This window comes from Panthera tigris, chromosome F3 (genome assembly GCF_018350195.1).
Source record: "Panthera tigris isolate Pti1 chromosome F3, P.tigris_Pti1_mat1.1, whole genome shotgun sequence".
Classification (NCBI taxonomy): Eukaryota; Metazoa; Chordata; class Mammalia; order Carnivora; family Felidae; genus Panthera; species Panthera tigris.
The window spans coordinates 68,833,599-68,856,189 of NC_056678.1; the positions used below are offsets into that span (position 1 = coordinate 68,833,599).

The 22,591-nt window shown below is 57.7% G+C and overlaps 1 protein-coding gene across 3 annotated transcripts; it reads left to right on the forward strand.

Annotated features, from left to right (window-relative positions):
- The first annotated feature begins 283 nt into the window (after positions 1 to 283).
- On the forward strand, positions 284 to 16,159 carry SHE (Src homology 2 domain containing E). Of its 3 annotated transcripts, XR_006214154.1 has the most exons (8): positions 284 to 843; positions 3,056 to 3,182; positions 9,996 to 10,289; positions 11,149 to 11,305; positions 11,975 to 12,094; positions 13,333 to 13,733; positions 15,384 to 15,503; positions 15,962 to 16,159. XR_006214154.1 is itself a non-coding variant. In XM_042976735.1 (6 exons), the coding sequence occupies exons 1-6, from the start codon at positions 358 to 360 to the stop codon at positions 13,517 to 13,519; spliced, it is 1,371 nt and encodes a 456-aa protein (XP_042832669.1). In that variant the 5' UTR covers positions 284 to 357; the 3' UTR covers positions 13,520 to 15,233. The 3 variants fall into 3 exon arrangements, 1 of the variants encoding a protein (XP_042832669.1); XR_006214153.1 differs by having other exon boundaries at positions 15,384 to 16,159; XM_042976735.1 differs by lacking the exons at positions 15,384 to 15,503; positions 15,962 to 16,159 and having other exon boundaries at positions 13,333 to 15,233.
- Positions 16,160 to 22,591: the final 6,432 nt, after the last annotated feature.

The following is a 22,591-nucleotide window of genomic DNA, read 5'->3' on the forward strand; positions in this document are numbered from 1 at the left end:
TCCTCCCCGCCCCGGGCGCAGGCGCCGACCCCGGCGGATCTGGGCGGGAGGCGCCAGCCGCCGAGGGAGGGGCGCGCCGAGGGTGGGCGGCCTGTCGTCGGTCCCCGGTCGGTCGCGGCGCCGTCCCCTGTCGCCCCGGCGAGCGTGGGCAGGGCTGTCCCGCCGCGGGGGTGGTGGGGAGGGAAGAGCAGGGACGCCCCGCAGGGCCCGGGCCCGGGCCCCCGCCCCGCCCCGCCGGGCTGCGCGCCGGCCGGCTGGGGACGCGGAGCAGCCGCGGGGAATGCGGCGGCCGCGACCCCTGGCGCCCCTCCGCGAGTGCGCCGCGCCCCTCGGCCGCCTGCCCCGCGGGCCCCCCCCATGGCGGCGCGGTGGTTCAAGGAGTTTCCGCTGAACCTGAAGACGGCGTCCGAGCGCGCCCGGCCCGGTGGCGGCGGCGGCCGACTGCGCAAGAACTCGGAGGCGGGCGGCGCCGCGCCGGCCCCCGGCAAGGGCCGCAAGAACTCGGCGGCCGAGCTGGGGAGCGGCCGGGCCGGCGGCGGCGGCGGCGCCCCCAGGGACAGCCGGCCGCCCCGGGACAGCCTGCAGGGCCTGATCCAGGCCGCCGCGGGCAAGGGCCGCAAGAACTCGCGGGCCGCCGAGGACGAGCCGCACCGGGGCGTGGCCAGGAGCGCGGGCTGCAGCACCTACATCAGCAGGCTCATCAAGGTGGACGCGCAGGAGAAGAACGGCGGCGGCGGCGGCGGCAGTAGCCCCAGCTCCAGCGCCTCTTCCTCCGCGTCCTCTTCGCCTGCCTCCCTGGGCCCCGAACCGGACAAAGGCAAGGTCGTGAGGCAGCAAGACACGGTAAGAATGTGGCCTCCCTGGGACCACCTGTCCCTGCAGAAGCGAGACGGCGAAGGGAGCGCGGAGCACCTGCTGGGCGCGAGGCTCCTCTAGGCCGCGGGGTGGGCGAGGGGGGGGCTCCCCCCGACATCTGGGGACGGTTAAGACACCATTTAAAGTCGTTTCGGCCTTTTTTTCGTCTTGAGAAAATCTTCGTTCTCAGGAGAGGGAACTTTGCGGAAATGTGCTTTCCGTTTAATTTTGTTGGCGGTTTGGGAGAGTAACTGAACGACACCTTCCTGCTTTGTTGAATGTGACCCCCTTATAGATGTGCTGTGATTTTAAATCCGGCTAGATGCGTTCAGACGTTTATGGTCTGCACCCCTCACTCAGGTAATGGGTTTCAGAACCTGGGGAACAGGCAGACCGCACGCCCCAGCCCGTCTGCTGGTTTGGAAGTTCCAGGCACAGTTCACCCAGCACCCCAAGATTGCAGCCCTTTCATTCATTCCGTGAACGTGTGATGTGCAGCCGGGCGTAGGATGAGGGGCGCAGGGCTCCAGGGGCTGCGGAGGGTAGAGTGGGACCCGGAAACGCCCGAGAGGAAATCACAGCCTGGGAGGGAAGCCTTCTCGGACCCCCCCCCCCCCCAGGGCTTCTGGGCGCTGACCCTTGAGAGGCGCTTAACGGAGAGGAGCGGGACCCTGTGAGGAGACCCCCTCCATTCTTACAGCGATGAGTTGGGGTTTTGTTTGCTTGTTTTTTAAACCCACCCTTCTGTGTGGAAAGGAAGAGAAGAGCTCAGCCCCCAGCCCAGGATGTCACTTCCTGTCATGGGGACTTGAACTTTCTCTTGCCGCCTGCCTGGCCGCAGTCAGGAGCCCGGAGCCCGTGGCGTGCGTCTGCTCCGGGCACTCTGTTCATCCCTCCACTCATTCTTCCCGCAAACACTCACAGCCTGCCTCTGTGGCGCCGGGCACGGGGTGGGGACCAGGTGGAAAGATGACCAAGGACCCAGCTGTTAGCCAGTGGTGCCCCTGACCGTTGGACTTGATGGGAAGCACCTTGCGTCCGAGAGCCGAGGGCCGAGGGCTGAGTCGTCTGTGTTCCTGGGAATGTGGCTCATGGCGGGCAGTGAGAGGACGGAGATGGGGGTGGGTGCGAGGGCCTCACTTCTGGATGCCCCATGTTTCTCAGGCCACCTCCTCCAGGCAGGCGGCCCCCGCCCTCCTCGTCTCTCCCTGTTGGTGTCACTTTCCCTGCCGGCCCAAGCGATTCCCTGCCTCGAGTTCTGATGCGATCAGAGACCGTAGCAGGTCTGGGGCCTTCCCTTAGTTTGGATTCACCTTTCTTTGCCTTTTGGTTCTTATTCCTCTCTTTCTCTTCCGCTGGAGCAGGTAGTTTACACGGTCCCAGCTGTTTACTCTGGAGCCACACTGACAATAGGGCAGGGGCTGTGCTTTTTGTCCCCCACACTCTCCCCGCAAAACTGTTCCCCCCTGAGAAGAGCCTGTCAGGCTCCGGTCCCCAAACCTCCCGCGTGGTCCCCGAACCTCCCGCGTCGTCAGCCAGCAACTGCAGCCTGGAACCCATCACACACGCCACCTCTCCGGGCACCTTTCTGGTTTTGGAAGGTTAGATGTTTTTGTGCCAAGTACGGACCAGAACTCTGTCGCTTGGGGAGACCTGTGTGCCTGTGAGTTATGGAACCTAGACCTCCCCAGTGCTGTTCAGTTCTGACTGCGTCTCAGACTTCTGAAGCCTTCTCTTCGGAGGTTCCAGATCGCTGAAGGACGAGACCCAGGCTTGGTTCCACTTGGCTCCGTCACAGCGCCTCACCGGTGCCGGTGGACGCTCAGTGCTCACTGGGCGACTGGCTGACTTTCGCCTGTGTCGCTCACCAGATTGGCATTAAGGACCAAAGTCGGAGGGAAGGTGCTAGACCAGTCCAACAGTCACCTCTGTCTTCCACCAGCAAACGCGTTACCGCCTGGGGAGACAACAGACCTGAAGACGAGCTTGGGGTCGAGCAAGGTTTGGGTGACTTGTTGCTGGTCAGTTTTGCCACCGGCAGATCACATGGTTGTCCACCTGTGACACGATCTAGCACGACCAGATCCATTTGGAACTGGCTGGGGATCTTTTTGGCTCTGCAGATTTTCAGTAGGTTTTGATCCCATGGCCGCCTGGTGTGTGATCACCCCCGGCAGCTCTCCTTTCTGGTTCTTTTAAGGTCATCATTTTAGAAGACTATGCCGATCCTTACGATGCCACGCGGACAAAAGGTCAGAGGGACGCAGAGAGAGTGGGAGAGAATGACGGGTACATGGAGCCCTATGACGCGCAGCAGATGATAACAGGTTTGTGGGCAGAGCGCCGGGCGGGTGAGAGGCGCTAACCTGTGCTTGGGGGACAGGTGACGCGGTTCCATCGGGTCTGTTGACCAGGAAAACAGAAGTCGGAAACAAAAGCAAGCTCAAAATACCTAGTTAACTATCTTTACGGTTTCGTATCTTTCGGCTTCAGGGTCTGCAGAGTCTTTAACATCTTTCGAATTCTGTGCAGAGTGACACTTGTGAGTTTGCAGATGTGCTCAGGTCGTGACCTTCAGGGTTGAGGTGGTTGACACGCATTTCTTGGCCGCTTTGACGCTCGTGAGGGGGGTCAGGGATCTCTCCCAGGGACTGAAACACACCTCAAGGATTTCACGTTGTCAGAAAGCACGGACGTGACACGGTCCCCTGCGTCACAGCAGAAGGTTGATCTCTCGACAAGCTCTACAGCGTGGGAGCAAAAAATTAACCACCAGTCACTGTTGTGAGCCAGGCCGTGTGGCTCAGACCTCCCGAAACCACAGTCCGCTGTTCCCGTGACGTCGCGGGCAGAGCTAACGTGTGAGCTAAGCAGTCTCTGTCGTCTCCAGCGCCCAACTTTGCCCTTTTATTCACGGTTGTCTCAATTTCCTGTAAGTGATACTTAAAAATAATATGAGCTAGTTGTTTAGATTTATTTGTGAAACTTAGAGTAAAATAACTTATTCGCTGTTTTCCCCTAAATGCTCTTTAATCCGTAAGGAAAAACGTGTTTCTAAGGGCTGACCCCAGGCACCCTTGTTTGGGCGTTTCGTGCCTGGGGAGGGACGCGTGGGCCACACGCAGAGCCTGTGGCTCCCGTTTCGGGACAGATTGGGAAGCCGGCAGCCCAGGCGCGGAGCCACGGCCCGGAGGGGGGAGCACAGGGAAGCCGGCACCCTGGACGGGTCAAGACAGGCTTCAGGATGAAAATGAGCTACAGCAGGAAAGGGGGGCCGCGTCCTGTTTGCCTGCTTACAGAGATAAGGCTGCGCTTTGGGGAGGGTGTACCCTGGCCGGGCTGCGACCCCGAAGGTCACTGGACTGTGACCTCTAATGAAATCTGTGAATGAAAGGAAGTGAAAATGAACTTAGTCAGAATTTTAAAAAATATCAGAGGCTTGAAAGGAATAGAGGAAAAGATTTACATAAAATTGAGGGAAAAGATTTTTTTTTTAAGGCTTAATTTTGATTTCTTTCTTTTGTCTTTTTGGTTTTTATTCGTTTCTTTCTCTTTAACCAGAATAGTTTATCTGTACTGTCCCTAGTCGGTATTTGTGGAGCCACACTAATGATAGGAAAATGCCATGATCCCCACAGGACTGTGCTCAGAGACCCCAGCCCTTTCCCCTTTTACAGAACCAGAGATTCTGACTTTGTAAGAGACAGCAGAAATTAGCACCTAGATCTCCTCCGGGTCGGGTGGTCAGCTTCCCACACCACGTGGCCTCGGGACGCGTTTGAAATGATGTAGGAAAAACACTTTAAATTTTACACATAATTGGGGCACCTGGGTGGCTCAGTCGGTTAAGCGTCTGACTTCAGCTCGGGTCATTATCTTGCAGTTCGTGGGTTCGAGCCCCGCGTCGGGCTCTGTGCTGACAGCTCGGAGCCTGGAGCCCGCTTCGGATGCTGTGTCTCCCTCTCTCTCTGCCCCTCCCGTGCTTGTTCTCTGTGTCTCTCTCCTTCAAAGATAAATAAACATTAATTGTTTTTTAAATCTTACTCATAAGTGAGGCACCTTTCCGCTCAGGCTCATAAAGAAGGTTGTATGGAAAAATCAGAATTGTCCAACATGACATAAATGTAGTAATAATAGCTAACATTTAATATTCAAGTATCTGTTAAGTGCCAGGCTCTGTTTTACAGTTTATGTGAGTACGTTTATTTAGTACAAGATTAATATATCCAATTGGAGAATAAATTCAAATTTACTAAACATTTAGATTACTAACTGTTCAATATTAATAGCTTATTTTGTCTTAAGAAAATCCATGAATTTTAAAACCTCATTTAAAACATGTATCAAAACACCTTCTCAGTCAGTGCAGAAAATATACCTCTAATTCTACCCGTGGGCTCCACAGCTGGACAGAATAACAGGAAGTGAGTTTATCGGAAGCTGGAAATAAAAGATTTGCTGCTGGTTTTTTTGTTTTTTTTTTTTAAACCTTCTGCCTTTTTGTTCAGTTTGGTCCTTATGTGCTCGGTTGTCCTGTGCAATCTCAGAAACGGCTCCTTTTTCTTGAAAAACGTTAGAGAATTTTCTTTAGTTTCACATTTTCAGGAGATGGTGAGGACACCAGCCCCTGTCCTTGCTGTCCTGTGAGATGGCGGGACCGTGCCCGCCCGGCGTTAACGCCCTTTGAGATGTCAGCACCTCCAGCAAGTCCTTCTCAGGCAAGTACTCGAGCCTGGCCCCGTGCTGGGCTCCGGGCTTACCAGAAACAAGACCGCGTGACCCATGTCCTTATGGACTGACCTTGCCTCCCAAGAGGCAGACAGACCCGACACCAGCAGACAAGAAAACGTGTCATTGAACGTAAGTGAAGTTTATAAATAAATCCTCCCTTAGACGTACCCAAGGATTGTTCAAAAAAATAAGATTACGAACTGTGGTATCGGTGTCAGTCTCTCCGTCGTTCGGCTAAGGTGACAGCAACATTTTAGCTACATAATTGGCAGAAATATTCTAGCTGATTTAGCACGATGCGTTCAGGTTGCCAAGTGGAACCTTTAGCCCAGGAAGGGTGTTCACCCCCGAGACCACCCGCGTTCCGTGTGGGAACTGCTTCAGGTGGTGGTGCTCTGGTGCCCGGCCCACCAGTTCCCTGGCCAACCCCGCAGCCCGTGCAGTGGTGTTGGAAGTCTGGCCGGCAGTGAGGACACGAGAGTTTGGAACCATTCAGCAACGTGTCTGCGTGGCCCGGCTGGAGAGTGGAGGCACCAGGCTGTTCACCTGCACTGGTCAATACCTGTCTGCCTGTCTAAGTTCTGTGCTCACTGTGGGGCTTGAACTCACGACCCCAAGATCAAAAGTCACTCACTCCACCAACTGAGCCAGCCAGGGGCCCCTGAATAGTCAAATCTGAAGGAGAGCCTCATTGTCGGGGTGTCCGTTAAACCCTCTATGGAGGGGTGCCTGGGTGGCTCAGTCGGTTGAGTGTCCACCTTCGGCTCGGGTCATGATCTCACGGTTTGTGAGTTCGAGCCCCGGGTTGGGCTCTGTGCTGACAGCTCAGAGCCTGGAGCCTGCTTCGGATTCTGTGTCTCCCTCTCTCTCTGCCCCTCCTCTGCTCGTGCTCTTTCTTTTTTTCTCTCTCTGTCTCTCAAACATGAATAAACATTTTTAAAAATCCATTCTGGAAAAAAACAAAAATAGAAGACTTTGATTTATCTAATTTGCCTATACTTTACTTGTGAAACCTAAATTTCAGGGTTCCTCAATTATATGTGCTTTTGTTCAGGTACTTAGACTTATTTGATAGGGAAATATTCAAATCATTTTATTTTTTTAACTTAAGTTTTTAAGTGTTTTATTTCCATGTTCCTTACTTTATTATTTTTTTTTGCATTTTTATTTTTACTTAGTTTTTTTTTTTTTTTTTTTTGAGAGACAGAGCGTGAGCGGGGGAGGGGCAAGGAGAGAGGGAGACACAGAATCCGAAGCAGGCTCCAGGCTCTGAGCTGTCAGCACAGAGCTTGATGTGGGGCTCAGACTCATGGACCACGAGATCATGTCCTGAGCCGAAGTCGGACATTTAACTGACTGAGCCCCCAGGTGCCCGTAAAATATTCAAATCATTTTAAATCAAAAGCTTGAGCACTAATAAAACCTGTGCCTAAAAACATCTTTGAGGGGAAAACAGTTTGTAAGCGTATTTGAAAGCATTGGGAGATGGGTTGGGGGACAGGTGCGTTACAGAAATGTCGTGAACATTCTACATCAAATCTTTGGGGCACAGAGTGAGCATGCAGTGCCCAGGTCCACTGAGGCCACGCGGCCTCGTCTACGTCCCTGCGAGAAGGGGCTGACCTGTGTGTCGCCGCTCACCGGGCCTCACGGACGTGCTGCTGTAACGCGCCTAGTGCGCGCACGTCCAGTAAATTCGGCCGTTATTTAGACACTCTGGAGAGAGAGTTGCGTCTTCACAGGGAGTTCTGGACCCGCGTAGCGGACTGTTCACCGCCAGTTGCACTGCACTTAGTGAAGGAAAGTCCTGGTCCTGAGCCGTTGAGCCAGGGCTGGCAGCCTGGAGGGTGGGGTGTATCTGCAGGCCCCGAGGTCTGTTGTCCGAGGTAAAGGCCTCTATCAGCAGGGCCGGGGCGTAGCTTCCTCTCGCCGTTTCCTCCTTCTCAGGCCCGTTTCCTCCCGGAGCCAGCCCTGCACGTCAGGGCTGTTCTCCAGCGGGAAGGTCGGGCCGCTGGGTGATTGTTTCTGTTTCTATGGCGCCTCAGGCTGGGGGCAGCAGGTGCCGGAATGGAGTGCAGGGCGACTCCCTCGCGGGGCCACCGCTCAGGCCCTCGTTTCCCCTAATTAAATGGTGCTTCTCGGATCTCCCCGCCCCCCGGGCCACCCGGGAAGGAGCGCTTCCCAGGCCCCGGCCTCACTCGAGACCCTAATCATTGACATCATTTCAGCACAGGCACTGAGATTTCCTTGTGGGCAGGGCTGAGCTGAGGCGCGGACCTGGGGCAGGGTCACCGTCTAAACTGACGGTAAGCCTGGGGTTTGGTCAGAAACTTACAGTTTCTAGGTTCACGCTTTGAATTCCGTCGTGCCTTCTCTTTCCTTCTTCTTAGCTCTATAGAAACATTGTTTTAAAAAAATTCCAGCCCGATCGTCACTGAACCAGGAACGGAGTGGCGATGTCGTTCCCCATAATTTCATCTAGAGTAGTGAAAAACGCACAGTATTGAAGGTCGAGAGGCTTGGATGGAGACGCACCTGCGCCAGCGCCCGTCCCGGCCCCGGAGCCGGAGCCTGCTCGCTCGGACACGGAGGGCTTGGCTCCAGGAGAACCCCAGGACGGGGACAGGCAGGAGGCGCTCGGATGGGGGGCACGGGGACCGGAGGCGGCTCCGTGCTCCTCAGGCTCAGCCTCCCCTGAGAACCCCCACACCCCAGACCCATTACGCCCGGACCCCCGCACGCGGGGCTGGAGCCGGCTGCGGCTGGGCCCTGGGAACCGACACCGTGCTTCTGAACTTAGCGTCCTGACCGTCACTCGCGCTTCAAAGTTTCATTTGTTGCTCTCGCTGTGATGCGAGCCTCTCCTTCAGTGACTCTTCTCCGAGTGTCGCCGTGCCCGCGTTAGTTGTGGTCGTCCGACCCTCCCGGTTACCTGGCCCTTCTCCGCCCCTGTGGGCACGCCGGGGGGGGGGGGGGGGGGGGCGGGGGCGCCGCCCCCACCCACCCTGAGCTGGGAGCCCCGGCTCTGCCCTTGACCCTGTGCTTCTCTCCGGGGTTCCCACGGCACTAACAGCCTTCGTGCGTGTGAGCGTGCACCTGTGACTCGGAAGGGAGGCGGGCAGGAGAGAGGAGGGGACTCTGGGTAAGGTTTCCGCACGTGAGGGGTCGTGGCCGAGCAGCTGGCCCTTTGTACGCAGACCGTCGAGAGCCCCGAGCGGGCTCAGGCGGGGTGAGGTGCGCGCACTTGGAAAGCCTCCTGGTGGCGTCCCGGCGGGCGTTCGGAGCGGCCGCAACATGGTGCGTCCACGTCACCGGCTCGGGCTGCCCAGACGCCGCCTGCCGAGGCCTCTGGACCTCGAGCCGGTCGGTCCCAGACGCTCCTGGCTCCTTCCCACGTGGCTCGTAGCTTCTGCTCGCTTTTTGCATCCTTAGCTTCCAGTGGAACGTGAACGTAATGGTTATCACCTGCTAAGAAAACGTAAGCTGAATCGCATCCAGAACGACCTGAACTGTGTATCCGAAAACTTGTGCGTTTGGAGCCCAGCGTGCCCACTGTCCAGCCCCCCACCGTCTCCCCTCTCCTGCCTCTGTCCTTTGAACTTCCCTGTCAAGTCCGCGCTACGGGAACAGGCCCTCTGCGGTCCCCACCTCCCTGTCTCCCCTCAGGCAGCTTCCTCCCTTGGGCGTGACCTCCTCGGTCAGGGTGAACCCATCTTCCACGGGGAGTGTGTCCACGTGCAGTGGCTGAGAGCACGGCTTCCAGAACCCAGCTTCCCGCTTGTGTGTCCAGCGCGTCCCGGCTTTGCCACGTGCTGCTGAGGACGATTGCCTTGAGCTTTGTGGCGAGCTTTCCCTTCTGTAACATTAGGAAACCATAGTACCCGTCTCATAGGGCTGTTGTGAAAGCCACAGGGTGCACCGTCCGTGATGTTAGCGGTCGTTTTTACTTATTAGCCCGCCACATACTGTTTGTGAACGTGTCTAGCTTTCTCAGTATTTTGAAACCGCCTAGAAGTCAGGAACTCTGTCCTGTGCACCTAACTGTCTTCCCTCAGTGCGTGTGGCCCAGTGCAGAATGTAAGGGCCCGTCGACTTTTATTAAAATACTGTGGTCCCAGCCCTCCACGAAGGTGGACCCTGGGCTGTGGGGCAGGTCTCCTGTGGCCATTTCTCCTTCCACAGGCTGCACGTGGCCCCGAGATGCCTGTGCTCAGGTGATGCCTGGTTGTCGGGCCGGACGGCGCGCCCGCCCAGGTGCCCGGAGAGGAGCCGTAGGTCCTTGCGTGGACAGGCGGCCCCTTCGCATCTGGGCCGGGAAGCAGTGTGGCTGTTTTCTGCCGCCTTCCCCGGACAGCAGGAGGCTTCCGTGGCACCCCGCCGTCGAGGTCTTACGTACGGGTGTTTTCCAGAAATCCGACGCCGAGGTTCCAAGGATCCCTTGGTGAAGGCCCTTCAGCTGCTGGACGGTCCCTGCGAGGCGGGCGACACCGGCACGAAATCGGAGACGTCAGCCAAGAGACGGAGCTCCAAGGACCTCCTGGGGAAGCCCCCCCAGCTGTACGACACGCCTTACGAGCCCACGGACGGCGGCTCCAGGACAGAGGAGCGGAGGACACGACTGCCCGCGGGGGACGAGAGGCCAGCGGCCGAGTACGAGCAGCCCTGGGAGTGGAAGAAGGAGCAGATCGCCAGGGCCCTGTCAGGTGAGGGCTGCCCCCAGGCGCCGGGAACATCTCGTGTGGCTGGAAGGCCACGCGAGGCTGAGCCCTGGAGGCCTGAGACTCTGGGCGCCGAGTGCCTTCAGTGGCTTGAAACGCCCGCGTGGCCACTGCTCTGTCCCCACACATCTCAAGCTGTCAGGTCGGGAGCGGGTCCTACCGGCTCCTGCTCGGGGCTGCCCCTCATGCCTGGTGAAAGTCCCGCTGAGGAAACGGCAGCACTGGGTGCGGTGCGTTGCAGGGGCCCCTCCTTGAGGCGCAAGTGTGCAGAATCGCTTAGGAGACGCGGGCGATGGGGCTCGGTGTGAAAGGTGGTCTCCCTCTGTTTGGCCGACAGCCTCTCTTTCCTTGGATTGGGAAAAGTCAGGGATGTCTTTTTCCCTCCACCAGCGAAGCCAGGCTGGTGGTGCCGGGGTGGTCCACACACAGGCTCAGTGGAGTTCGGTTTCCGTCCTGTTTTCCGCCGACCCCGTGGCCACCTGCTGTGCCGCGTGTCGCTCGTTGGTGTCTCTGCTCCGTGCGGCCTCGGTGGTGTAGCGTCCAAGGCACCGTTCGTAGTTTCTGTTTCCGGGTTGATCTGTTATTTCACAGTAAAAGCGGCTTATTTGGTTTCCTAGAATGATACGCTCTCATCTCTTATTCTAAATTTACTAAAAGTTTTTAGAAGTACACGCTAGGCGCACTCTAGAGGCCCCCAGGACGCACCCCACCCTGGGTGGTCGGCACGCGTCAGCCCTGGCACGGGGGGCTTCCTTCCCGAGGCGAGGCCGGCAGGGAGGCTGCCGCTTTGGCATCCGCCCCGGCCACCCCTGTGGCCTCCGTGTTAAACGAGCCTTCTTTCCAGTTCAGTTTGAAGGCTCTGAGCGACCTTCCGTCAAGGAGGACGCGGTGAGGCCGCACCCCCGTCAGAAGAGCTGGACCCCGAAGGTCTTGAAGCCGGCCGCCTCCGAGCACGGCGAGGGCGAGAAGGTGGACCCGGCCCTGCCGCTGGGGAAGCAGCCGTGAGTCTCTTCGGCACTCGGGGACGAAGGGTGGCCGGAGCTTTTGCGGGCGGGGGGGGGCACTTTGCACGATGAGTTTTGCTCGTGAATACTTGGTGGGTGGGGCTTAACAAACACCTTTTTTCAAAGCCTGTTGCATTTGTGCAGAGCGGAAAGGGCACCGCATCCCGGAGCCGGACTTCAAATTTCGTCCACCCGTGTGGACTGAAAACTCTTCGGTGACACCAGCCCCGTTAACTCCCTCTCATGCCTGATCCGTTTTGTGATCCACGTTGACCCAAATCTGTGTCCCGTCTCTTCTGAGCGTGAAGCAGAATCTAGTCCAGGCTATGCAGCTCCCACCAGAAGTGCATTACAAATGATATGTTTTGGGGGCGCCTGGGGGGGCTCAGTGGGTTCAGCGTCCGGCTTCGGCTCAGGTCGTGATCTCGCGGTCCGTGAGTTCGAGCCCCGCATCAGGCTCTGTGCCGACAGCTCGGAGCCCGGAGCCTGCTTCGGATTCTGTGTCTCCCTCTCTCTCTGCCCCTCTCCCGCCCTCCCTCCGGGTCTCTCTCTCTCTCTCTCTCAAAAGTAAATAAAAACATTAAAAGAAAGTTTTTTAAATGATACTATTTTATGGAGCGAGGCCCCGTCTGGATTTGTTCTCTGATGTTGGTGCCCCCTTTACAGTTGGTACCATGGCGCCATCACCCGTGCGGAGGCCGAGAGCCGGCTGCAGCCCTGCAGGGAAGCTGCCTACCTGGTCCGCAGCAGCGAGTCCGGGAGCAGCCGGTACACCATCGCACTGAAGTGAGTACCGAGGCTGCGAGCGCTCTGCTCGGGAGGCGGGCGGTGCGCCCCGCGGCCCTGTCCTGTCGCGGGCAGGTGGCTTCTTCAAAGAGGTACAATTTGAAGGCAGGGCGCAGGGGTGCGCCAGCTCGGACGACAGGGTGTGAGGGCTGGGGCTGGCACGCGGGGCTGGGATGGGGTAGATGCGCCAGCATCTCCGGGGACAGCGAGCGCCTCTGCTCTCACCCGTCGGTCGGTGTCCGCCTCGCCCTACCGGATCCAACGAGGTCCCCCCTGTGGGTCCAGCAGAGAGAGAATCCCCGACAAGAAGAGGAATTTCCAGTGGGACGGTTCAGTTGTTTTATTTCCTAGTGTTTGAGACTTCAGTACATCAGGTCCCTTGATGTCAAAATGCCAACTGCAATCGGACACCAGCTTCTCGTGGGGAAGAGGGAGACGCTGGCCGGGTGTGTCCCCTCCCCCCCCCCCCCAACGTAACCGAGCGCTCGCTCTGGCCCAGCGGAGCTCCTGTCATGGAAATTCTCGCGGCTGCGGGCCCAGTGCTAGAGGATCATTGTCAGAGTCCCTAACAGCATTTCCTTCCTGAGGAAGCGGAGCCCCTGAAACAATCAGGCTGGAGGGAGAGAGGCTGGGCTGGTCGGGCGACGCGGCCCGGAGCGGGCCGGCCGGCAGACACACAATGGCAGGAACAGCGCCACTGCGTTCCTGACGCGGGGCTCGTGCACACATCTCAGCCTGGGTGCCGGCTGTCGTCCTGTTCAACCAGGGACAGTCTTCCCAGTTTGGGGGGTGGGAGGGAAGGAAGGAGGAAACTGGGTTTTTCTCCTTCTTAACCTACTCTGTGGGAAGAAAGGAGGAAAGGACCTCACGTCCTTGCCCCGTGACGAGGAGGGGGCTTAAGGGGGATTTAAACCTCACCTCAGCGGTCTCCTGCTTGGGCTTAAGCACTAGCCTGGCAATTTGGGGACTGGGCTTTTCCCCCCCTTTTGTCTTTTTGGTCCAGTCCCTGATGACCTGTGTGTTACGGACAAACAGCCCAAGTCTGACCCACCTTCGGCCGAGGCCTCGAAGCCTCCCGGGGCCCCTGGCGAGCGGGATACGTTTCTGTTCGCGTTTGTAACGGTTCCCGGCACGAGCGAGAGCGCGTCTGCCTGTGACGCCGGCCGGGATTGTTGTCCGTGGGGGACGACCCCCCGCTCGCTCGGTCCCATCTCCTCCTCGATTCTGTCTCGTTTCAGGACTAGCCAAGGGTGTGTGCACATCATAGTGGCCCAGACCAAAGACAGCAAGTACACGCTGGACCAGACGAGCGCGGTCTTTGGCAGCATCCCCGAAGTGGTGCATCACTACTCCAGCGAGAAGTTGCCTTTCAAGGGGGCGGAACACATGACCTTGCTGCACCCCGTGCACAGCAAGCTGCACTGAGGTCCGGCCAGGCCCCTCCTCCCGCGACGTCGGCGCCCAGCCAGCATCCCGGGGGGGCGAGGCGGGGACCGCACCCCGGGACTTGGCGCGAAGCGAGTCTCCGTCCAGGAGGCAGAACCTGGGGTCCCAAATCCATTCCGCGATACTCGGTCGCTGACCTGTTGCTTTTCCACAACGAGAAATCACGATTTACCGGCTGCCTCCGCTCTCTGGGGTAGGTGTTCTGTTCTGGGGAGGGGAGACTCTCAGGAAAGGTGAGTCAGGAGGCCAGGAATGTTGTTTTCCAAACACGTGCTAGTTGTCACGCGGCGAACCTGGTCTCTAAACAAACCAACAAAAATGCAACTGGCATCAATGCGAGGCAATAAAAATGGTCACGTGGGCCCCGGGAGCGCAGGTTACAGACCCCTTTCTGGGGAAACGGACGAAGAGTAGGAAATGAGCGAACAGCAGGTGATCTGGAGAAAGCCGTGGAGTCCGTGAAGATTCACAAGTCTGACAAGATTACTTTGTTGCTCAGCCTTCTAAGAAAGGTGTGTTTTCTCAACCTCTGGGGACTTTTTTATCATTATTCATAGAAGCATAAAGAGGCAGGAAGACGCCCTGACTTAAGAATCAGCAGGATAAATTAAGCCTTGGCGTCGTTTTAATTCGGAATTCTAGAATGAGATACACAACAAGTCTGAAAATTTGAAAAGCTCAGCAGCCTCGAGCTGGATGGTTTTCGCTGGATGGTTTTGCAGAACCCTACTACCTTTGTTCCATCCTTGGGCATTTCGGCTGTCGGGGCTGGTTTTTAATATTTGCTCCCTAGTTTGATTTGCTTTGTGTTTGGGAGTAAATGTTAAGTATACGCATATATGTACCTCTCTCCGTCCGTCCCTAGGATGTGACTGCCCGTGCTCCCCTCCGAAACGTGCAGTGTCTCCTGGGCTGTGCAGAGCAGGCCAGCTCCCGGCATAAAGATATTTCTAAAGAGACCAAGGTTTCCCTATTAAGATATTAAATTAATATTCCTAGTCTGCTTACCTTCATGGTTTATTGGGAACTTACATTGACCGTTGACTTACTGTGAAAAAATTATGTAAAAAACCACGAGAATGGCTTCCTGTGAGGAGACCCCGGGGACGGCCAGCGGTTAGAGCCCAGCAGACGCTTCTGTGTTCCGGGTCTGCCGCGTGGACCTCAGAACTGGCCCGCGTACACGTGCACCGTCATCCATGAAAAGCTCATTTTTGTGGCTCCTTTTAAATACACGGAAGAAGTTGATTCGGTTAATTTTTAGGAAAGCATATCTTTCTGGTTAGTACTCATTCTGTCACGATTTAGAGGTTAGTAAATCCTTGCTTCTTTATTCAGTTAAGGTTGTCGCCAACGGGTTGCGTGATCTTGGATTTAAAAACTTGAGAGGAACCTTTTCTTACCGAATCTCAATGATTTTATTAATAAGAGTCTCCTGTGTTTTAAATACTGACAGAATGTTTTCAGTGTGTATCCGTCGTGTGTGACATCTTTGGCACAAGATTTTTTTTCTTACTTTTACCATCTACCGTTCCAATTCCAAATCAGCAAATATTTATTATCTTCCATATGCAAATCACTTATTAAACTTATTTTTAGTTCAACATTCTAAAAGTGAAACCGTATTTTCTACTTAGACTTATTCTACAGAACACAGCGGTTATCCTAATTGTAATAAATGCTAAAAGCTTTGTACAGTTTTTCCTTGTGCACTAAATGGTTTCTGTCGCCCCCGCCCCCCAACTGAGGAGCGTGCAGCGAAATGACATTTCGACAGCAAACCCGATGTGTTACGTGTTCATTAAGCTTCGATCACACGCTCAGTATTGTGCTTTCTCTGCAGTCATGACTCGTGACCTCCTTCATGCGCCTGGAGGTAGACGTGTGGGCTTGTAAATGGTCCAGCTCCCTCAAACCAGACGAGAGGTTGCAACCAGAAGAGGTTGTAACCGGAAGGGACGGAGTAAGTCAGGAGGGGGCTCGCCTGCTGTGCTCTTCCCCGCGGAGGAAAGCCAGGGGCTTCCCGGCTTCAGGTGCCCTGGAATCACTTCGGCCCAGCAGGTGTCACTAGAGGCTTCCTGGGGTTGGGGGCGCGGCTCCTGGGCCAGCTGATCCCAAACCCTGTGACGCGTTTCCACTCTGGGCTCCGAGTGCTTGGGTTTTTTGTCATCTTGTCTTGATGCAAGTATTTGGCCATAGTCTTCATCCTTGTGCCTTACCCCGGTCTCCCAGGGTATTTTCCGATTCCTCCTAAAGAGGATCACGTCCTCTAGCAAATCTGTGCTCCCTGGCCTTGAATATGCCATCCTCGGGCTTCGTCCGTCTGTGACCCTTCTCCATCACCGGCCCGTTTAAAAAATGATGAATTTAGTAACTTCATTTCCAGCCTATAGGACATTTCTTTTTACTTTGCTACCATAGCTGTTTCTCTCAGGATGGATTTCAACCAGTGGAGTTGCAGATCTTCAATAACTAGGAGTAGAATAACGGAGCGTTACCATGTGTCCAAAAAGGAGAGTATTGATATGCCGCCTCTATTGGGGAGAGAAGTGTCCTTTTAAGTTTTCCAAAGTACTGTCTTCTTACGTGTTTAAAAAAAGAGCCTTTATTCTTTGCTGACTCGTCCGTCATTTATTGGCCTCTGCCGGAGGCTGGGGCCGCGAGTAGAAGTTGGAACGGGTGGGGAAATAGTTCTGATCGTTGCAGGGATTATTTGGCCGTAATATTACTCCGTTAATGGCCATTGTTAGTAGACCACACTTGATTCCGAAGAACTGAGCATCTGAGATAGTCTTTAGTTGCTTTTTGAACAAGGGCAGCCTTTCTGTTCTATTAAAATGCCCTTTTTCAGTCGGAGGTCCGTGCCTCCTGTTTCCTTCCGTTTAGGGGAGAAGGCAGACTCCCTTGTCCGCCACGCGCACCAGTTCGCGACACGTCCTTGGCGCCTGCCTCACAGACTTCTCTCCGTCGTTAGTTGTCTGCCCGCCGTTTTCCGTAAGCAGCACTGTTCTCTGGCTTCTGTGCCGGCCGCCCGATGACCGTGCGTCCAGGTGGCGCGTGCCCGCCGCCTAGCGGAGGGAGAGCGAACTGCAGGCGGCCCTGCGGCCCGATGGCGCGCCTCGCTTGCCATCTGGAAACGTGGCCTTTCCTGCCGCCTTGGTGGTTTGCGGACTGTGACTGGATAACGTCGTCTAGAACCTGAGCTGTGTTTTCATGAAGCTGCAGGCGGGCATCTCATTGGTCGAGTCCTTGACCGTCCGGCTACCTTGTTGGCGGGCTTTACCGTTTTCCCACAACTAACACGTACGTTTAGCTTTTGAAAATGCTGTTGGGACGTGTGTGACCCCAGCACCCACGTGTGGCACTTGAGTCATTTATGCCCGAGACATGTATAAAATTCCAGCCCTCCTGAAGGTTTTACTCTTGGGTGCCGCTTCAAATAAACACCGTTCCAAGGAAACTAGTGTTTTTGCTCTCGGGTTAGTTTTGAGAATCCCGCCCTTTGTAAGCGCCTCCTGCGGCGGGGGCAGCAGCCTGGGGCGCCTTCCACCTGCCGTCATTGCTGACCTGTGGCAGGAAACCTCTGGACCCACCGGCAGACCCGACCCTACTTGTTTCTCCCGGGGCGCCTGTCCGGCTTCTTCCCACACCAGACGTAGCGTCGTGAGCCCCCCCCCCCATTTCCTCGGCATCTTGTGCGTGGACAGCTGTGGCCTGTGTCCTCACCTCTTACTCGGCTGTAATCGTACAGGTGCCCCTGTCCCACCCATGGGAGGTGATGCTTCAGTCTGTGGTGAAGCTTGAAATGTATAATTTTTTAAACTTGCACCAGGTGATCCTGATACCCAGCCGTGGCCGAGCACCCCCAGTGGCAGGTGCTGTTTAGGACAAGTGCGCAAATACATCCATTGAGGTTCTAGAAGAAGGCTGTCGTGTTGAGTCCTTCGGGATCAAATGGTTTTTTTTTAAGTTTACCTATTTTGAGAGAGAGCACGAGCAGGGGAGGGGGAGAGAGAGAGAGAGAATCCCAAGACTCAGCACTGTCAGCGCAGAGCCCGACGCGGGGCTCGAACTCCCGAACCGCGAGATCGTGACCTGAGCCGAAGTCGGCCGCGTCACCGACCGGGCCCCCCGGGCGCCCTTCAGGATCCAATTTTCAATTCCCACCGAACGTTCACATAATTGGCCTGGCGGTACGAGTGCCTATCGTGTCTTCCCGTCTGTGTGTAACGAAAGGAAGGTCGCGTTGAAAATGAGGTCCCGGGGCGCCTAGGTGGCGCAGTCGGTTAAGCGTCCGACTTCAGCCAGGTCACGATCTCGCGGTCCGTGAGTTCGAGCCCCGCGTCAGGCTCTGGGCTGATGGCTCGGAGCCTGGAGCCTGTTTCCGATTCTGTGTCTCCCTCTCTCTCTGCCCCTCCCCGTTCATGCTCTGTCTCTCTCTGTCCCAAAAATAAATAAAAAAACGTTGAAAAAAAAAAATTAAAAAAAAAAAAAAAAGAAAATGAGGTCCCCACCCCCCAGCAGTCAGAGTAACGGTTTTCAGGATCCAGGCTGAACACGCGTGTGAGAGCCCAGGCTGTGGCCGTTGAGAGTCAGGCTCCGACCCTGTGGACCGTCAAGGTGAGGACCCGGTGTTTTGCCGAAGTGCTTCCTTGCTACCTTCCCGCTCTCGAGTCCCGCGCAGCTCGCTGAGCCAGGCTGGGGCCCCCGTCTCCAGATCCGCACGCTCGGAAGAATCTGGCAGCGAGTCCCGGGCGAGTCCCGGCGGAGGGCGCCGACCACAGCCTGCTCCTCACGGCCCGCGCCCTCCCCTCCCGCAGAGAGAGCAGGCCAGGCCGCAGAATCCCCCACCTTTGAAGAACACCAACGGGGTGACGGGTGTGAGCCAGCCGCGCGGTTTTGGTTAACGAGTGAAGCATAAAGTTAAGAGCAACACCAAGCCAATAGCCAAGACGTGGAAGCAACTCACGAGCCCACGGACTGATGAGCGGGCAAAACCAGGTGTGCTCACGACAGAACGGGACGGTAGCCGGCCTGAAAAGGAAGGAAACGCGGACGCGTGCTTCGGTGCGGGTGGGCCCGGAGGGTGCGTGCAGAGTGACGAGCCAGGCACGAGGGGACACGTATGGTAGGACCGCACGTATAGGACACCCAAGTTCACAGAAACGGTGAGGAGGATGGCGGGCGCCGGGCTGGGCACAGCGGGCAGTGGGGGGCTCTTTAACGGCACAGGGGTTGGGCTCTGCGAGATGAGATGCTCCGGAGGCCGTGAACGCCACGGTGCAAAGATACGTACCGCCTCCACCGAACTGCACGCACACAAATGGTCCAGTGAAAATTTTATTATGTCTTTCACCGGGGGATAAAACCCACAACGGTGCCGGTCTGTTCGACGTCCAGAGACCAGTGGGTTCTCTCCCCGTGTGTGAGCCTCGTGGGCTCGGGCCGGGAAAGCAGGGACCGGGTGTGAGGTATGGTCTCCACCACCGGACCCGTCAAACCCGTGCTGGGTCTGGCAGGTTGGCTCTGAGGGCCTATCCTCTCCCCGGCTTGGGAGAGGCTCTCCTCGAAGGAGCGATGGTCTGAGGCCCTGATAGTCAACGTACTCTTAGGCATGGAGGGGATTCGGGCTGCAGAGTGCAGGTTATCACCTCCAGACCCACACGGGGCCCCGGAATTCCGGCCCCCACGCTGTGAATCGTGACGGGATGAGTCACCGGGCCGTCTTGGTTCAGACTTACAGTGCTTCCCACATGATATTTTTTTAATGATTCAGATTGCCTTCTGATTTGCGTTCATAAACGGGATTCCTGAGTTGGATTCATTGAGCGAAACATACGTTACTTGTGCCTATGAAAGCTAATCAGTTTATCGCGGTATCAACCGGCGTGTTGTTGACCAGCGTGCATCATGGTCTCGGTGAATGATAGTTAAGACAGACACGTCGGGACTCATTTTGGGCTGTTTTCAATGGTACGTTTGCAAGTGAAACATCGCCCCTCAGATCCTTGCAGTTTTTAGAACGGAGAATGTTGGGGCTTTGGAAGGACTCTCACCAGGAGCCGCCCCCACCAGCCTCAGCGCGGGCTGCCTCATCGCCACCTTTGTTCAACCCACGGCCGCACCTCCTCACGCTCCGTAAACGTTCTTCGTACGCAGCGTGGCTCCGCTCTTCCGCACCAGGGGGATTATAACTGCTAAATGAAAAGCTTTCTTCCATTGTGAAAAAACATACATGCTCATGAAAAAAATCCTAGCGCATAAAAGAAAACAGGAGCTCCGTCGTCTTCGTGACTTCCCAGGCTCTGGAAAGTCACAGAACTGCTCAGCTAGTGCGTGTACCGGGCACCCTTGGCAAGCCTCTCCCTGCGAGGCCACAGCCTGCCTGTCCGCCTGCACCTCACACCGGACTGGCCACCCGCTCCTAGAGATGGCATCTGCTCAGAATTGTGGTGGGCACCCAGCGCCCTCCCGTGTCCCCGCGGCCGCGCCCTCCCGTGTCCCCGCGGCCGCGTCCTCCCGTGTCCCCGCGGCCGCCCCCTCCCGTGTCCCCGCGGCCGCCCCCTCCCGTGTCCCCGCGGCCGCGTCCTCCCGTGTCCCCGCGGCCGCCCCCTCCCGTGTCCCCGCGGCCGCGTCCTCCCGTGTCCCCGCGGCCGCCCCCTCCCGTGTCCCCGCGGCCGCGTCCTCCCGTGTCCCCGCGGCCGCCCCCTCCCGTGTCCCCGCGGCCGCGTCCTCCCGTGTCCCCGCGGCCGCGTCCTCCCGTGTCCCCGCGGCCGCGTCCTCCCGTGTCCCCGCGGCCGCCCCCTCCCGTGTCCCCGCGGCCGCGTCCTCCCGTGTCCCCGCGGCCGCCCCCTCCCGTGTCCCCGCGGCCGCGTCCTCCCGTGTCCCCGCGGCCGCGTCCTCCCGTGTCCCCGCGGCCGCCCCCTCCCGTGTCCCCGCGGCCGCGTCCTCCCGTGTCCCCGCGGCCGCCCCCTCCCGTGTCCCCGTGACCAGTGCCCCAACGCGAGGACACAGCACTGGTCAGGCAGACGGGGTTGGCGGCCTCGTTCAGCCTCTTAACTAGCCCGGAGTCTTGGGCCACTGCCTTCACCCCCGCCACCTCGTCTGTAAGCTGGCGAGAACGCTCACCTTGCCGCGCCCTTAGGCCGAGGGAGACTGTCCCTTTTGTGCAGCATGTGCTGGACGGTCCACAAATGGTAGCCGCCATTATTAGCGAATTGTAACAGGTCCTTTCTACCAAAAAGGGGCCGTGAACTTCCCGGCGGCCAGTGTGGCCGGTGCCGTCCCTCTCTGCTGTCCCCAGATTTTGTCTCCAGTTAATGCTATACGCTGCCACAGAAGCCCGCTCCGGCCTCGTGGCCTCCGGCACAGAGACCCTCGCTTCTGGCTGCACAGAGGGGGACCTGGGGGCTCCCACTCAGGCCCGGGGACTCGGCTATCGTGAGTCAGCGGTCTGGGACTGGGGCGGGAGCTCCTCAGACCCTCGGACCTGTCCCCGGAAACGACGGGCTGAAGGACGCCACGTCCCGAAATGGGAAGCCCCCACAGCACCCGCCACCTCCTAGAAATGGCCACATTTCAGTCACCCTGGGGCTCGTGACCCCCTTCCTCAGAACCACGTGGGGACCGACTTACCTTTCTGCGCCCACATCAGACCCACCCACGGAGTCCCTACAGTGCACCCGTGCGGGTCTGGGCCCGGGCGGGCCAACACAGGGTGCCATCTGTCCCCCAGCCTCTCCCTCACTCTTGCTGGGCACACACCCCAGGAAGTCACACAACACCGAATGTTGCAAAGTCCCTGTTGCGCAGAACGGAAACTCAAAGCCCAAAATGGAGTACAAGTGTCCTCCTGACCAATCCCGTTCTTCAAACAGGCGTAACGAAATGTTAAAATGCAGCTTCCGTGACTCAGTGAGCCATCCGTGAGCCCTGAGCGGCCGTGTTAAGCAACCTGAAGTTGCCTTAGAGCACCCTTAGCCGAGTATTTCATGCGTCTGTGGTGTGAACCTTTCACGATTTTACTGAAAAAACTCTATTCGTGTGGATTGTCGCCTAAAACTTATTACGAAACAGGACGTGGGTGAGGTGGTGTTTTGTTTTCTAAGTGACACGTTTGCGGAAGGCAGGGGCTCCCGCAACGAAAGCGCGGACTGGTCCGCATTTGGAGGCCGGTACGGGGCTCACGGTCCCTGACTGTCACTGCTCGTGCACCCGCCCCACGGCCAGCCCGCCTGCCACCACCCGGCACTGCCGGGCCACATCTGGAAGCTCGGGGCCTTAGGGCGCCCGCGAGCTCCGTCGGTGGGGTGCTCGGACTCGATCTCGGGGTCGTGAGTTCCAGCCCCACGTGGGGTGTAGAGATCGCTCTCAAGAAAAAACTTTTTGAATTCAAAAAAAGGAAGCAAGCTCGGGCCTTTGAAGAGCACACAGGCTGGCGGCTTCCCGCCTGTGGCCGGTACTGCTCACGGACCCCGAGAAAGGCCGGGCGTCCTCGCGCCTCGCGAGCAGGAAGGGCTTCCTAAGCGGCTCCTCCAAAAGCTGCGTGTCTTTGGCCTTCTCTCCGAGACGCGCCCACCGCTCGCCCGGGTCTCGCAGAAAAGGGCACTGTGACCGACAGCGACGCCCGGAGAAGAGCAGGGCACCTCCTTCTCCCCCCTCCCGCCCCCCCCCGCCCCGGACATCTGCTTCCTGTGGCGCCTTCTGCCGGACCGGGACCGACCTCGAAGGAGCCGGTGGCGCCCCGGAGGCGGTGGGCCGGGCAGGCGCCGCCGTGGCTTCCGTGGCTTCCCTCCGGGCGCCCCGCGGGGCCTCGGCTCGCAGCCTGAGCCACGCAGTCTCTGGGCCCCCGGCCTGGCGCCGCGGACACAGAGCCGCTGCGGGATGGCTCTCGTCCGTCGGGGAGGCGCGGGCGGGCCGCGGCCCGGGTTTTCCTGCCAAAGACCCTTTGCGAGAGGGGACGGTTCCAGGCTGCCGCTCGGGACGCCGCGGCGGCTTTGTGATCCCGCTGACGCCCCCTGTTCAGTCAACGGCCTCCCGATGAGCCGCGGC